General features: G+C 41.4%; 1 protein-coding gene across 1 annotated transcript; it reads right to left on the bottom strand.

Moving 5' to 3' along the window:
* Positions 1-346: 346 nt before the first annotated feature.
* Positions 347-13,360, bottom strand: LOC133780570 (uncharacterized). The gene is made up of 5 exons (XM_062220233.1): positions 12,610-13,360; positions 2,623-2,828; positions 1,480-2,396; positions 534-741; positions 347-400 (listed from the first exon to the last, which is right to left on the bottom strand). Exons 1-5 carry the CDS (start codon positions 13,358-13,360, stop codon positions 347-349), a joined length of 2,136 nt encoding a protein of 711 aa, XP_062076217.1.
* Between the last annotated feature and the right edge of the window lie 2,206 nt (positions 13,361-15,566).

The following is a 15,566-nucleotide window of genomic DNA, read 5'->3' as shown; positions in this document are numbered from 1 at the left end:
ATTAGAAACTAAAAATTTCCAATAATTTTTTTTTTTTTTTGAGAAACAATATAATATAATATTAGACAATCATTGTAGACAAATAATATCACGGCACAATTATTATTTGATTCCTTGCTTTTGACTCGATGGACATTGTTTCACAAAAAAGTGGTTTTGCTGGAGAAGTTTACGTATATACATATATATATATATATATATACAGTAGAGATAAACAACGTGCGGTTTGTATGGTTTTATTTATAAAATTTATTAATTATTTTTATTAAATTTATATTAATCTCATATAAATTTTAAATAAATATTTTATTTTAATTATTATTATTTTTTTTTTTGTTTTGGAAAATCAGCTCATTGAATTACACCAACACCAATCCACCATAACAGCACCAAAAAAAGCCTGAAAAACAAATCTATACAAGTGATACTAAAAACATTATAATTGCTCAAACCATTCTATATCTACTCTGTTTATTTTCTTAGGCAAAATATATAAAATTCTTAAACTTCACTTCTCTTTTAATCATATACACCAGAGAATGCAAAGTTGGAATACTCTTGTTCCAATAACTCTCATTTCTGCTCTTCCAAAGAAAGTAAATCAAAGCTGCCATTGCTGTAGCAATTACTTGCTTTCGAAATTTAGAATATTTTCCCCTTTTGATAGCTTTTAAAAGAGCAACAAGCCGAAAGCTCTTTGTACTCCATCCAAGCCATTGTGCAATTGCATCCAAACATCTCCTACTAAAGCAACAATTGAAGAATAGATGATTTATATTTTCAACAGCTTGATCACATATCAAACAGAGAGAATCCGAGCTGATTTGTAAATTGAAGAGCCTCTCTTTAGTTTGTAATCTATTCATCACTGCCAACCATGTTATTACCTTATGTTTGGGGGTAATTAATCTACCCCAAACCTCCCCATACCAGGACATTACCTCTTGTGCAGGAACCAGCCACTCATATCCTTTCCGGATTGAATACTTGTTCACAAGGAAAGTATGAGTATTAATAATACCTTTGAATTTATCTTTCACTTTCACTATTTGGCGCCAATACCAGCTACTCTGTTGGGTGGGCTTGTAATCCCACCAATTCTTCTCTTTTATATATACATTGTGGACCCATTTCACCCAAAGAGTATCTTGTTTAGTAGCTACTGCCCATACATATTTACCAATAGCTGCTTGGTTCCATTGAAGCAGCTTCCTGAAGCCTAATCCTCCCTCTTTCCTTGGTTTACATAACTCATTCCAAGCCACATACCCCGGGCCACTAAAGTCTTCAGCTCATTTCCAAAGAAAAGCTCTACAAACTGAGTTGATTTGCTTCAACACTGTCTTCGGAAGTAATAAAATCTGGGACCAGTAGGAGTGAATAGAAATCAACACTGAGTTGATCAAGGTGATTCTCCCCGCATAAGATAAATTCCTGGAACTCCACACTCTAATACGGGCCACTATTTTCTCCACTAACCCTGAACATTCAGCAACTGAAAGCCTTTTAGCACAGATTGGAATTCCTAAGTACCGAAATGGCATCATACTCCTGACAAAACCCGAGGCATCAAGAACCCGTTGCACTTCGTAATTATCCATGCCACTACAATAAATGGCTGACTTAGCTTCACTAGGCTGCAAACCTGATGTCTTTGAAAACAATTTAAGGCTCTGAAGCATAAGATATATTGATTTATAATCTCCATTGCAAAACAATAAAACATCGTCAGCAAAGCATAGGTGATTAATCATCAATCCTCTACATCTCTCATGAAATTTAAAGTCTTTTTTCCGCCCCACTTGAGTCATTATTCTTGATAAATATTCCATACCAAGAATAGATAACAAGGGGGACATCGGGTCACCTTGTCGTAGACCTCTCTTCGCTTCAAAAAAACCATGCATCGATCCATTCATCATTAAACTGAATCTTGGAGTACGAATACAAATCATGATGAGATGAATGAAATCTTGGGGAAAATTGAATGCAGCCAACATTTCTTCAATAAAGTCCCACTCAATGGTATCATAAGCCTTCTTAAGATCAAGCTTTATCATACAATTTGGCCTGGCATTTGTACGCCCATAATGTCTCACTAAGTCTTGACATAACATGATATTGTAAGCAATATATCTTCCTTGCACAAATCGGCTTTGGTTTTGAGAAATCAGATCTGGAAGTATCATTCTCAACCTAGAACAGATCAGCTTTGTTGTTACTTTGTATATTACATTGCAGCAGGAAATTGGGCGATAGTCACTCAAATTCGCTGGACACTTGCTCTTCGGTATAAGGGTTATTACTGTGGAGTTTAATTCCTTCAATAATTTCCCTGTTTTCAAAAAATCCATCACAGCTTCACTCACCTCATCTCCAACTATTCCCCAGTTATCCTGAAAAAAAATAGCTCCCAAATCCATCAGGACCTGGAGCCTTACTTCCAGGAATTGCAAAAACTACACTTTTGACCTCTGCCTTTGAAAAACTCTTCATTAAAATCTGTACATGGCTGGTTGTAATAATCGACCCCTTCTTTATTAAACCAGGAATCACTGACTTCCTATTCTCCATATTTGAACCCAAAAGCAACTTGTAATATGAAAGAAAAGCATCACTAACCTGTGTAGGCTGGTCATGCCAATTCCCATCCATGTCCAAAACCGAATAAATCCTGTTAGTTGCTTTCCGGGCTCGGATGCTTGCATGGAACATCGAGGTATTTTCATCTCCTTCCTTAATCCAGTGCACTTTAGCTTTTTGATGGAGATATGATAAATAGGCCTTATGAATAAGATGATATTGCTTCTGAGCTTCCTCCTCTTTCCCTATTAAATCAGCACATAAAGGATTTTGTTGCAAGTTCTTTTGACATTCAATGAGAGCTTGAAATTCATGCTGGTCTCTAGCTTCAATGGCGCTGAAATTGGCTTTATTTGTAATGCCCCGGATTCCCTAATGTGGTTTAGCGGCTGGATTTGTAGGCCGGGAGGGCCATAATTGCTTAATTACGCCATTAAATGTGTTTATGCATATTTATGAGAATCATATTATAATATAATGTTACTTGTATGCATATCGATGTTATGTGTTGAGACCACATTATGATGTGGGTTTGTTCGAGTTATTCGACATGAGACGATCGTAGAATATTGATTAGCGGTTTAGTCACAACGGGATTAAGTATCGGGACTTGGGTTGAGTCTCGGGGTGATTTTGATGATTAGAGTGTTACCGGGAGATAAAGGGTAACAGGTTGTGAATTATTGGTGTTTGAGATTATTGAGAATAGCGGGAATTGGAGAGCGTTAATTATGATTAACGAGATGGGAAGGAAGTACCAAAAATGCCCTTGGGAGTCTTTAGAAACCATTAATTGACCTAGGGGTAAAATGGACATTTCACCCCTAGGATAGATATAACACTTGTTGGCTGAAGAAAATGGGGAAAACAGAGTATATTTTAGAGTTCTCCTGTACCTCCTTTTTCTCACTGTTCTTTGTGGTTTTTGAACCAATTTTGAGGATTCAAGCTTAGGAAGCAAGCCTTGGGAGTTTGGGAGTGTGTTCCACCATTGAAGAGCTTCATAAGCCAAGCGTTGGGTAAGTTTCTAACCATAGTTTCTCTGGTTTTCTCTGTTTTGGTTTTGTTTTGCAGCTGAGTTTCCTAGGATGAATTCATGGTTTTTGTTGGGAGTTTTGGCTAGGGTTCCCATGCTTGTGATGTTTGGGGTGTGTTGGAATGGTTTTCGGGTTCATTTGGCATCAAGAATAGGCTTTGGAAGCTTGGAGATCGAGTTAGAAACGAAGGAGATGAAGAAGGTCGGTTCAGGGATGTTTTGGGCTGGAGTTAGCGCTACAGCGCCCACCCTAGGGCGCTATAGCGCTCCTCAGGAGGGTTTTTGGCCTTTGGGAGGTTCTGAGTAGAGCGCTGTGGCGCTAGGGGTTGAGCGCTGTAGCGCTACCCTGCTCCTTCCAAACCCCGTTTTGAGTGTTTTTAAGGGTTTTTGACTTGGGGTTTCAATCCTTAAGGCCCGGGATCGAATCTACTCACCGTGTGGGCATGTTTCGAGGTCCCGAGGGTGGTTCTTAGGTTAAGACCCTATTATTGTGGATTCTCATTAATGGAGGTTATAATTGGTTGTGATTAGGTAACCGCTAAGGAACTAAAAGGTCGATCGTTCTCAGGAGTCGTCTTTATCATATTTCTCGCTCGAACTTGAGGTAAGAAAATAGTGTACGGATACAGTTGCACCCGGTACAGGTATACGACATGCATGGTTTGATATTGAGGCATGTTGGTTGATATATTTGAACGTGGATTGCATATTAAATGCTAATGAATACTGATTACCTGTTTGAGACACTGACTAGTCAGGGACCGACTCTAAATTCGATGATCATGCATTGAATGGCTCTATGGCATTAATGCGGGACCGGCCCTAAGGTCAATGAACTTATAAGCGCTTGCCTGGTCTACGACCAGATGACTATAGCCAAGGTATATGACCCCGGTGACCGTTTGTCACGTGGCTAAGGGACGTTGTCCATAGCTTCGACCCTAGAGTCGTGAGGAAGGTTATGTTGGTGACCAATCACCATGCACCTGTCCTGAACATGCTTATGAAAGAAATCACCTATCAGTTAAGCCCTGGTGACCCTATCGTCACATGGCTAGAAGGAGCGATGCTCATTATTGTGACTTTTGGCTAATGTCATCTACTTGTTGGACTGATAGTCCTGAATGGTTATTATGAACGTTGTTGATATTACATCATGTTTTATTATGTTTTCTTGCTGGGCCTTGGCTCATGGGTGCTATGTGGTGCAGGTAAAGGAAAGGAAAAGCTTGGCCAGCCTTGAGTGGAGAGCTTGGGCCGATGTGATGTACATACAGGGCCGCTTGACCGCCACGGTCAAGAAGTTCTCAAAGGGACTAGGGGTTTACCCTATTTTTGCCGCTTAGACCGGCGGAGTTTGTAAATTTGGAACTGTAGTGACTCTTTTGTATTACGAACTACTTGTAAATATTTTGAAAGGCTCATGAGCAGTTTATTTACTTAACGAAAAGTACCCTTTCCTTTTTACTGGTTTTACACCTTAACCTGATAATAACACTTAGATCACGTTTTTAACCAAAGGACTCGGGTAGCGGGTCAAATTTCCGGTTCACCGTTCACCGTAACTGTTCTGGGGTAACCAGGGCATTACAACTTGGTATCAGAGCAATGCCAAGGTTAGGGTTCCTGTAGACTGGCTGGGTATGTACACACATCACCGAAGACAAGCTCGACTCATGGTTTGGTAGCTATCTAAGTGGTTACATGTATAATTGCTTAAAAATGATATGTATGCTTTACCTGTGTGCATGAGATATTATGTTGAGCTTGTGCCCTGAGATATTATACCTTCAGCAAATGTGTACTAATTAGTACTGAGATTGCTGGCGCCTGCTTATTAGCATGGTTGTTTATAAGTTATTATGTGATACATGCTAAGTGCTGAGTGCCATAAACATGTATCTGCTTGTGAATACTGAATGACTGTGGAATGTGATAGTTGTCTGTTGTTCTTGGGTCGTGAGGCGGCAAGAGGTTTAGTTATTACTATCTGACTGGCCGTATTGATTATTGTTTCAGTAAGGTATCAGTGACAGCATGAACTCGGGACAGACAGACATGTCAGTTGGCCAGAGTGATCCAGGCCAGAATAATAACAGTCAGGGTCAAGAGAATGACCAATCTCAGGTTCCACAGCCAGCACCTGCAAATTGGCAGCAGTTGTTTAACGATTTGCAGGCTATAGTGGTAAAACAAGGAGAGGAGCTTCGTCTCCTAAGACAACAGCAAGTGCCTGTAGTTGCCAGTGTTGCAGAGGCACCTTCTGTGTCGGTGCCAGTTATTGGGCCACTGCCTGGGGTTGAAAACAGATTGGAACCTCTTTATGAGCGGTTCAAGAAACAGCAACCTCCTGTGTTTGAAGGCAGTGCTGATCCCACCAAAGCTGAACAATGGATGAGCATGATGACCACTGTTCTGGATTTTATGAAAATAGTTGGTACTGAGAGGGTGGCCTTTGCGGCCTATATGTTTCGGGAAGATGCCCGGATTTGGTGGGAGGTGGTTGGTCAGACCAAGGATGTTAATCTCCTGAGCTGGGAGGAATTTCAGACCCTGTTCAACGAAAAGTACTATAATGACGCTATTAGAGCGGCGAAGGCTAATGAATTTATGAGGCTACTTCAGGGAAACTTATCAGTAACCGAGTATGCCTTAAGGTTTGACCGTTTGGCAAAGTTTGCCAAGGAGTTGGTGCCCACTGATGGGACCAGGAGAGAGCGGTTCTTACAGGGGTTACAGCCCAGGTTAGCCCGAGATGTTCGCATCACCACTGTGGCAGGAGTGACTACTTATGCACAGGTGGTGGAGAAGGCGCTTACAGTTGAAACTGCAGAGATTAAGATCTGGCGTGAAAATGCAGCCAGAAGAGATTTCAGGAGGCCAGGTCCTCCATTTGTGGGTTCTGGTAGGGGTGTTGGCCCCAGTGACCAGAAGAGGAAGGTTCCTGATACCTTCCCAGTTCCAGGTCCTGACAGGAGACCTCGTGGCAGTACAGCAGGTCGTCCTGGGGGCAGTGAAGCCTGGAAGTCCTATCCCGAGTGTCCTAGATGCAAGAGGCATCACTTGGGAGAGTGTAAGGCAAGGGCCTACTTCTCTTCTGGAGCAGTGGGTCATCTGAAAAAGGATTGCCCTAAGGCAAGGAAGGAAGAGCCCAGGAAGGCAGACAGCTCGGCCCCAGCGCGAGTGTTTGCTTTGACTCAAGCAGAAACTGAGGCTTCGCCCTCAGTTGTTACAGGTCAGCTTCTTAGTGCAGGAACTGCTTATAATGTATTGATTGACTCTGGTGCTACACATTCCTTTGTTGCTAGTAGTGTTATTGATAGATTGTGTAGACCTTGTGATTTCTACGCTGTGGGGTTTGGTACTTTGTTACCCACTGGGGAGCTGGTTGTATCCAGGAGGTGGGTCAGGTCTTTGCCAGTGATAGTGGAGGGCAGAGAGTTGTCAGTGGATCTTATAGAGTTGGTTATGACCGACTTCGATATGATACTGGGTATGGACTGGTTAGCCAAGTATGGGGCAACCATTGACTGCAGAAGGAAGATGGTCACCTTTGAGCCTGAGGGTGAGGATCCTTTTGTATTTGTTGGTGCTGTGCATGGACTCCGTATTCCTATGATTTCGGTATTGAGGGCTAGGGATTTGTTGCAGGGGGGCTGCATTGGATTCTTAGCCAGTGTGGTTGATACCACTCAGGTCGTGCCAGTGCGACCAGAGGATACTAGACTTGTGTGTGAGTTTCTGGATGTGTTTCCAGAGGATTTGCCAGGGTTGCCACCACACAGAGAGATTGAGTTCGTTATAGAACTGGCCCCAGGGACGGAGCCAGTGTCTAGAGCACCGTACAGAATGGCCCCAGCTAAGTTGAAAGAATTAAAGGTACAGTTGCAAGAGCTGTTGGACTTGGGTTTTATCCGGCCTAGCTTTTCACCTTGGGGTGCGCCAGTTCTGTTTGTGAAGAAGAAAGATGGTTCTCTGAGGATGTGTATAGATTACAGGGAACTGAATAAGTTGACAATTAAGAATAGGTATCCTTTGCCAAGGATAGATGATCTGTTTGATCAATTGCAGGGTAAGACGGTATTCTCTAAGATTGACCTTCGTTCTGGTTATCATCAGTTGAGGGTTAAGGAGGGAGACATACCGAAGACCGCTTTTCGTACTAGGTATGGGCATTATGAGTTTCTAGTTATGTCATTTGGGTTGACTAATGCCCCTGCTGCTTTCATGGATATGATGAACAGAGTGTTCAAGGACTATTTGGACCAGTTTGTGATCGTCTTTATCGATGATATTCTGGTATATTCTCAGACTGAGTCAGAGCATGAACAGCATCTGAGGTTAGTTCTGCAGAGACTGAGAAAACACAGATTGTTTGCGAAGTTCAAGAAGTGTGAATTCTGGTTGTCTCAGGTGTCCTTTCTTGGGCATATTGTCAGTAAGGAGGGGATTACAGTAGATCCATCAAAGATTGAAGCGGTCAGAGATTGGCCAAGGCCAAAGAATGCCTCTGAAGTTAGAAGTTTCCTTGGATTGGCAGGATATTACAGGCGTTTTGTGGAGGGGTTCTCAAAGATTACTACTTCGTTGACTGAGCTGACGCGCAAGGGTCAGAAGTTTGTGTGGTCGGACAGGTGTGAGAACAGCTTCCAAGAATTGAAATAGAGGTTGATTACAGCTCCAGTTCTGAGTCTTCCTACAGATCAAGAGAAGTTTGTGATATACTGTGATGCTTCTCATCAGGATTTGGGCTGTGTTTTGATGCAATCAGAGAAGGTTATAGCTTATGCTTCTCGTCAGTTGAAGGAGTACGAGAAGAGGTATCATACTCATGACTTGGAGTTGGCAGCAGTGGTTTTTGCTTTAAAGATATGGAGACACTATCTCTATGGAGAGAAGTGTGAGATTTATACAAACCATAAAAGCCTGAAGTATTTCTTTACCCAGAAAGACTTGAACATGAGGCAAAGGCGTTGGCTGGAATTAGTAAAAGATTACGATTGTGAGATTCTGTATCACCCAGGGAAAGCCAACGTGGTAGCTGATGCTTTAAGCTGGAAGGGTCCGGGACAGATTCATGGTATTAGGCTGATAGCCAGGGAGTTAGCTGACGATATGACCAGAGCTGGTATAGAGTTGCTAGTGGGCCAGTTGGCCAATGTTACGCTACAGTCTACGCTGTTAGAGAGGATTAAAGAGGGTCAGTTGAGTGATCCACAGCTGATTAAGATTAGAGAGGATGTCTTGGCTGGAGCATCCAGGGATTATACAGTGTCTGATTTGGGGTTGTTGAGATACAAGGGACGGATATGTGTTCCGTTGGACACTGCATTGAGGCGGGAGATTCTGGATGAATCTCATACTACACCTTACTCTTTGCATCCAGGCACCACGAAGATGTACCAGGATGTGAGATCGTTGTATTGGTGGCCAGGGATGAAGAGGGATGTAGTAGAGTATGTGGCTAAGTGCTTGACTTGTCAGCAGGTCAAGGCTGAGCATCAGAGGCCGGCAGGGTTATTGCAGCCTCTGGATATCCCAGAATGGAAGTGGGAAGACATCACAATGGACTTTGTGGTGGGTTTGCCCAGGACTGTTGGTCAGCATGATTCCATTTGGGTGATAGTGGATCGCTACACCAAGTCAGCTCACTTTCTACCAGTGAGGACTACTTATACTGTTGACCAGTATGCAGATCTCTATGTGAGAGAGATCGTGCGCCTCCATGGAGCTCCTAGGTCGATCGTGTCTGATCGGGACCCTACATTCACTTCCAAGTTCTGGAAGAGTTTACAGACAGCCATGGGTACACAATTGAAGTTCAGTACAGCTTATCATCCTCAGATAGATGGGCAATCTGAGAGGACGATCCAGATATTAGAAGACATGCTGCGGGCATGTGTGCTGGACTTTGGTGGATCATGGAGTAAGTATCTACCTTTGATAGAGTTCTCCTATAATAACAGTTACCAGTCTACCATTGGAGTTGCACCTTATGAGATGCTATATGGTAGGAAGTGTAGATCTCCCATTCATTGGGATGAGACAGGTGAAAGGAGATACTTAGGTCCTGAGGCAGTTCAGAGGACCAATGAGGCTATTGATAAGATTAGAGCTCGGATGCTTACTTCTCAGAGTAGACAGAAGAGCTATGCAGATCCCAAACGCAGGAACGTAGAGTTTCAGGTTGGAGACTATGTCTTCCTCAGAGTCTCGCCGTGGAAAGGGGTGAGAAGGTTTGGGAAGAAAGGCAAGCTGAGTCCCAGGTTTGTAGGTCCATTTGAGATCCTGGAGAGGATTGGTCAAGTGGCTTACAGGCTAGCTTTGCCTCCGGCGTTGTCAGCCGTGCATAATGTATTTCATGTTTCCGCTCTTCGGAGGTATGTATCTGATGAGAGTCATGTTTTGAGTTATGAGGATCTAGAGCTTGAGCCATATCTCTCCTTTGAGGAACAGCCTGTTCAGTTACTCGATCAGAAGGATAAAGTCCTCAGGAATAAGACAATACCTTTGGTTAAGGTGTTGTGGAGGAACAGCAAGGTCGAGGAGGCGACCTGGGAGCTGGAGTCTGATATGCGGAGTCAGTATCCCGAGCTGTTCAGGTAAATTTCGAGGACGAAATTTTCTGTAAGGAGGGGATAGTTGTAATGCCCCGGATTCCCTAATGTGGTTTAGCGGCTGGATTTGTAGGCCGGGAGGACCATAATTGCTTAATTACGCCATTAAATGTGTTTATGCATATTTATGAGAATTATATTATAATATAATGTTACTTGTATGCATATCGATGTTATGTGTTGAGACCACATTATGATGTGGGTTTGTTCGAGTTATTCGACATGAGACGATCGTAGAATATTGATTAGCGGTTTAGTCACAACGGGATTAAGTATCGGGACTTGGGTTGAGTCTCGGGGTGATTTTGATGATTAGAGTGTTACCGGGAGATAAAGGGTAACGGGTTGTGAATTATTGGTGTTTGAGATTATTGAGAATAGCGGGAATTGGAGAGCGTTAATTATGATTAACGAGATGGGAAGGAAGTACCAAAAATGCCCTTGGGAGTCTTTAGAAACCATTAATTGACCTAGGGGTAAAATGGACATTTCACCCCTAGGATAGATATAACACTTGTTGGCTGAAGAAAATGGGGAAAACAGAGTATATTTTAGAGTTCTCCTGTACCTCCTTTTTCTCACTATTCTTTGTGGTTTTTGAACCAATTTTGAGGATTCAAGCTTAGGAAGCAAGCCTTGGGAGTTTGGGAGTGTGTTCCACCATTGAAGAGCTTCATAAGCCAAGCTTTGGGTAAGTTTCTAACCATAGTTTCTCTGGTTTGCTCTGTTTTGGTTTTGTTTTGCAGCTGAGTTTCCTAGGATGAATTCATGGTATTTGTTGGGAGTTTTGGCTAGGGTTCCCATGCTTGTGATGTTTGGGGTGTGTTGGAATGGTTTTTGGGTTCATTTGGCATCAAGAATAGGCTTTGGAAGCTTGGAGATCGAGTTAGAAATGAAGGAGATGAAGAAGGTCGGTTCAGGGATGTTTTGGGCTGGAGGTAGCGCTACAGCGCCCACCCTAGGGCGCTATAGCGCTCCTCAGGAGGGTTTTTGGCCTTTGGGAGGTTCTGAGTAGAGCGCTGTGGCGCTAGGGGTTGAGCGCTGTAGCGCTACCCTGCTCCTTCCAAACCCCGTTTTGAGTGTTTTTAAGGGTTTTTGACTTGGGGTTTCAATCCTTAAGGCCCGGGATCGAATCTACTCACCGTGTGGGCATGTTTCGAGGTCCCGAGGGTGGTTCTTAGGTTAAGACCCTATTATTGTGGATTCTCATTAATGGAGGTTATAATTGGTTGTGATTAGGTAACCGCTAAGGAACTAAAAGGTCGATCGTTCTCAGGAGTCGTCTTTATCATATTTCTCGCTCGAACTTGAGGTAAGAAAATAGTGTACGGATACAGTTGCACCCGGTACAGGTATACGACATGCATGGTTTGATATTGAGGCATGTTGGTTGATATATTTGAACGTGGATTGCATATTAAATGCTAATGAATACTGATTACCTGTTTGAGACACTGACTAGTCAGGGACCGACTCTAAATTCGATGATCATGCATTGAATGGCTCTATGGCATTAATGCGGGACCGGCCCTAAGGTCAATGAACTTATAAGCGCTTGCCTGGTCTACGACCAGATGACTATAGCCAAGGTATATGACCCCGGTGACCGTTTGTCACGTGGCTAAGGGACGTTGTCCATAGCTTCGACCCTAGAGTCGTGAGGAAGGTTATGTTGGTGACCAATCACCATGCACCTGTCCTGAACATGCTTATGAAAGAAATCACCTATCAGTTAAGCCCTGGTGACCCTATCGTCACATGGCTAGAAGGAGCGATGCTCATTATTGTGACTTTTGGCTAATGTCATCTACTTGTTGGACTGATAGTCCTGAATGGTTATTATGAACGTTGTTGATATTACATCATGTTTTATTATGTTTTCTTGCTGGGCCTTGGCTCATGGGTGCTATGTGGTGCAGGTAAAGGAAAGGAAAAGCTTGGCCAGCCTTGAGTGGAGAGCTTGGGCCGATGTGATGTACATACAGGGCCGCTTGACCGCCACGGTCAAGAAGTTCTCAAAGGGACTAGGGGTTTACCCTATTTTTGCCGCTTAGACCGGCGGAGTTTGTAAATTTGGAACTGTAGTGACTCTTTTGTATTACGAACTACTTGTAAATATTTTGAAAGGCTCATGAGCAGTTTATTTACTTAACGAAAAGTACCCTTTCCTTTTTACTGGTTTTACACCTTAACCTGATAATAACACTTAGATCACGTTTTTAACCAAAGGACTCGGGTAGCGGGTCAAATTTCCGGTTCACCGTTCACCGTAACTGTTCTGGGGTAACCAGGGCGTTACATTATTAATCTCCTTCAGCAACATCTTAAGCCTCTTTAGCTTGGTTACTACCCGAAACATCAGTGTTCCATTACTTTCTTGCCTCCAATTCTGCTCTATCTTCTCTGAAAAACCAGGGGCTTTGTTCCACATTCTATAGTACTTGAATGGGAATTTTCCAATCTTTAAATCTGGGTAAACTGACAACACTGCTGGACTATGATCATAGCATCCCTCTGACATGAAAACAACTTTAGCAGAAATAAACTTTTGCAACCACTGCTGATTTCCCATTACTCTATCAATTTTAGAGTAAACTTTGGTGTCACTTCCTTGCTTATTATTCCAGGTATAGAAATTACCTGAAAATTTGATGTCTTCCATTTGGCACACCTCCACACACTCTTGGAAACTCTTTGACTTGCGAGTTTTGTCCTTTTTCCCAATCCGCTCTTCACCATGAAGAATATCATTGAAATCTCCCATCATAACCCAAGGTCCACAAATACCCGTAGCTAGATCTTTTAAATTCCTCCATAGGTCCTCTCGGTTTCCTTCTTCATTAAAACCATAAAAAAAAGTGACTTTAAATCTTTCTCTGCCATTCTTCGATTGCACCTCGGAATGCATTAATTGACTAGTGCAAAACTCAATATTGACATCAAACATAGCTGGATTCCAGCTCATTATTATTCTCCCCCTATTATTCCAAGCATTGTTAGAAGAAAAACACCAACCACTAAACATTCTTAAGTACAAAGCACCTAGATTAGATGCCTTGACTTTAGTCTCGAGAAGACCAACCAAGCCTACTCTTAAAGAAGAAATCAATCTCTTGACTTCCATTTGTTTGTTTGGCTTGTTGATCCCTCGGACATTCCAACTCAAGATTCTATCCATTTAAGAAGGGAGGATCTCCCCCTCCCTCAATACTCTGCTTTTCTGGATCTGTCCCAGAGCATTCTCCTACTTCCCCCAGGACCTGAAAATTGTTGGACACTAGAGTTTCAGTGACCACAGTAGTAGGCCATTTGCATCTCTTTGTCACCTTTTGGAAACCATCTTCATCCACAACTTCTCCTTCTGCAATAACTGTAGTCCTCTCAACTTGTTTTTCTTTTACTACCCATTTCTGTTTCATCTCAATTTTCATTTTGCAAGTCTCAGTTTTATGTCCCATCCCTTTGCAGTTACCACACATAATTGGCAGCCATTCGTACTTCACTAATACTTCAATATCTTGATGAATCTCATTCGTAAACGAGATCACCTCAAGAAAATTTTGATGCATCTGAACTACCATTAACACTCTTGGGTAGCTAAGTCGTTCTTTATTCTTGGTAATCTCATCAAGTTGCAGAGGCGTACCAATCTGTCCAACAATCTTGAACAAAGCCCTCTCCCCCCAATATTTCAGTTCTAATCCATGGAGTTGAATCCATGTGGGAACCGAACTTACATCTTCTTTGACAAAGTCTGTGTATGGGTCCCAAGGTTTCATAATCATAGGCTTACGATCAAAGAAAAGGTAACCTCCATCAAGAATCTCATCCCTTGTGTTAATGGAATTAAATCTCACTAAGAAAATCCCTGGTTTCATAATTCCCACTTTATCAACACCTTTGTCTCTCCATATCCTTCTAGCAAATCCCTCAAAAGCACCAAAAGGAGGATTAGCTCCTAGTACATAGCATACAAGAGATGATTTCCAAAAGAGTATCTCATCCTCAATGTCTTCCATATCTATCTTAACAGCAGATGTTTTCTTAGGTGATTCCATCTTAGACTCCCCAAATTTAGTAGTCAGATTTTGAATAATACGCCCAGATCGTAAAATTGGAGGAGTCAAAGATTTTATACCTGCTCTATTCTGAGTTTCGCACCTCTTAGTTACCTCAAGGAAACTCAGAAAATCATTCCTCACATCCTGCTCCCTTCTCAGATGCACTAACGACGATCTAGGAGAGACAATTTCATGTTCCCCTGAGAAATTCCCCAATTCGTGCTTTGTTTCTTGCTCTGACTCGCCACCTTCCTCATCTTCATTTGCCTTCTTAGCATCCTCTGAGAATTGCAGATCCTCAACTCCTAAGACTGTATCCATCGATTTTGTTTTAAGCACCTGATCAGAGGAGCTAGGTCCATGCTTCGTCGGTATCTTCACCTTCAACTTCTTTCCCTTATTCACACTGTTACTCGATCCCCTAGCAGAGTTCTTGCGTGGGCGGCCCCGGCCCGCCATGGCACAGCGAATGCTTAAGTCGGAACCCTAGCAGAGCTTGATAGAGGAAAAACTTAATATTAAATAATTTATTTATTTTTGTTTAAGTTTAAGTTAATTTTAATTTTTGAATTTGGGAGTGATAACAATAAATTATATATTATATATTATATATTTAATATAATATTAAATATTATACGTGGATTTTAAATTTAAGTTTCTTGCTATTTTTTTAAAGTAATTTGTTGCTAATTGACAGTAGATTATATTATATGTTTAATATGATATTATTTTAATAAGTGAGTTTAAGTTTAATTATATTTTATTTAAGTTATAGAACGTGTGATTTTATTATTTTTAAATAATTATCATATTTTAAAATATCTCAAAAATATTATATTTTAATTTGTTTAATTATTTATTATTTTTAAATAATTATCATTGTAAAATATCTCAAAAATATCTTATTTTAATTAATTAATTTATTTATTATTTTTAAATAATTATCATTGTAAAATATCTCAAAAATATCATACTTTAATTTTTTTAATTATTTATTTTATTTTATTTAAGTTTAAGTGTGTTGATGCGGTTCTTCGGCAACAGATAATTAATAGAATAAAGAGTGGGATTAGTGCTAAATTATGAACCGTAACAGATGTATGATCTCCAAGTAAAATGGTGACACAAATAGTTTTTTAGGTGGTTCAAATGTTAAAATCATTCTAGTCCACCAGCCAATATTATTGGTGTTTTTCTGATATGCTTTACAGGGTATTTCTTTACATAATCGAATCCAACCCTTTGCAACTCCCAGAGTCTCCCTATTTA

Source organism: Humulus lupulus, chromosome 1 (genome assembly GCF_963169125.1).
Source record: "Humulus lupulus chromosome 1, drHumLupu1.1, whole genome shotgun sequence".
Taxonomy (NCBI): Eukaryota; Viridiplantae; Streptophyta; class Magnoliopsida; order Rosales; family Cannabaceae; genus Humulus; species Humulus lupulus.
Note: the sequence above shows the minus strand (reverse complement) of the source record. Positions and strands in the feature narration are given on the sequence as shown.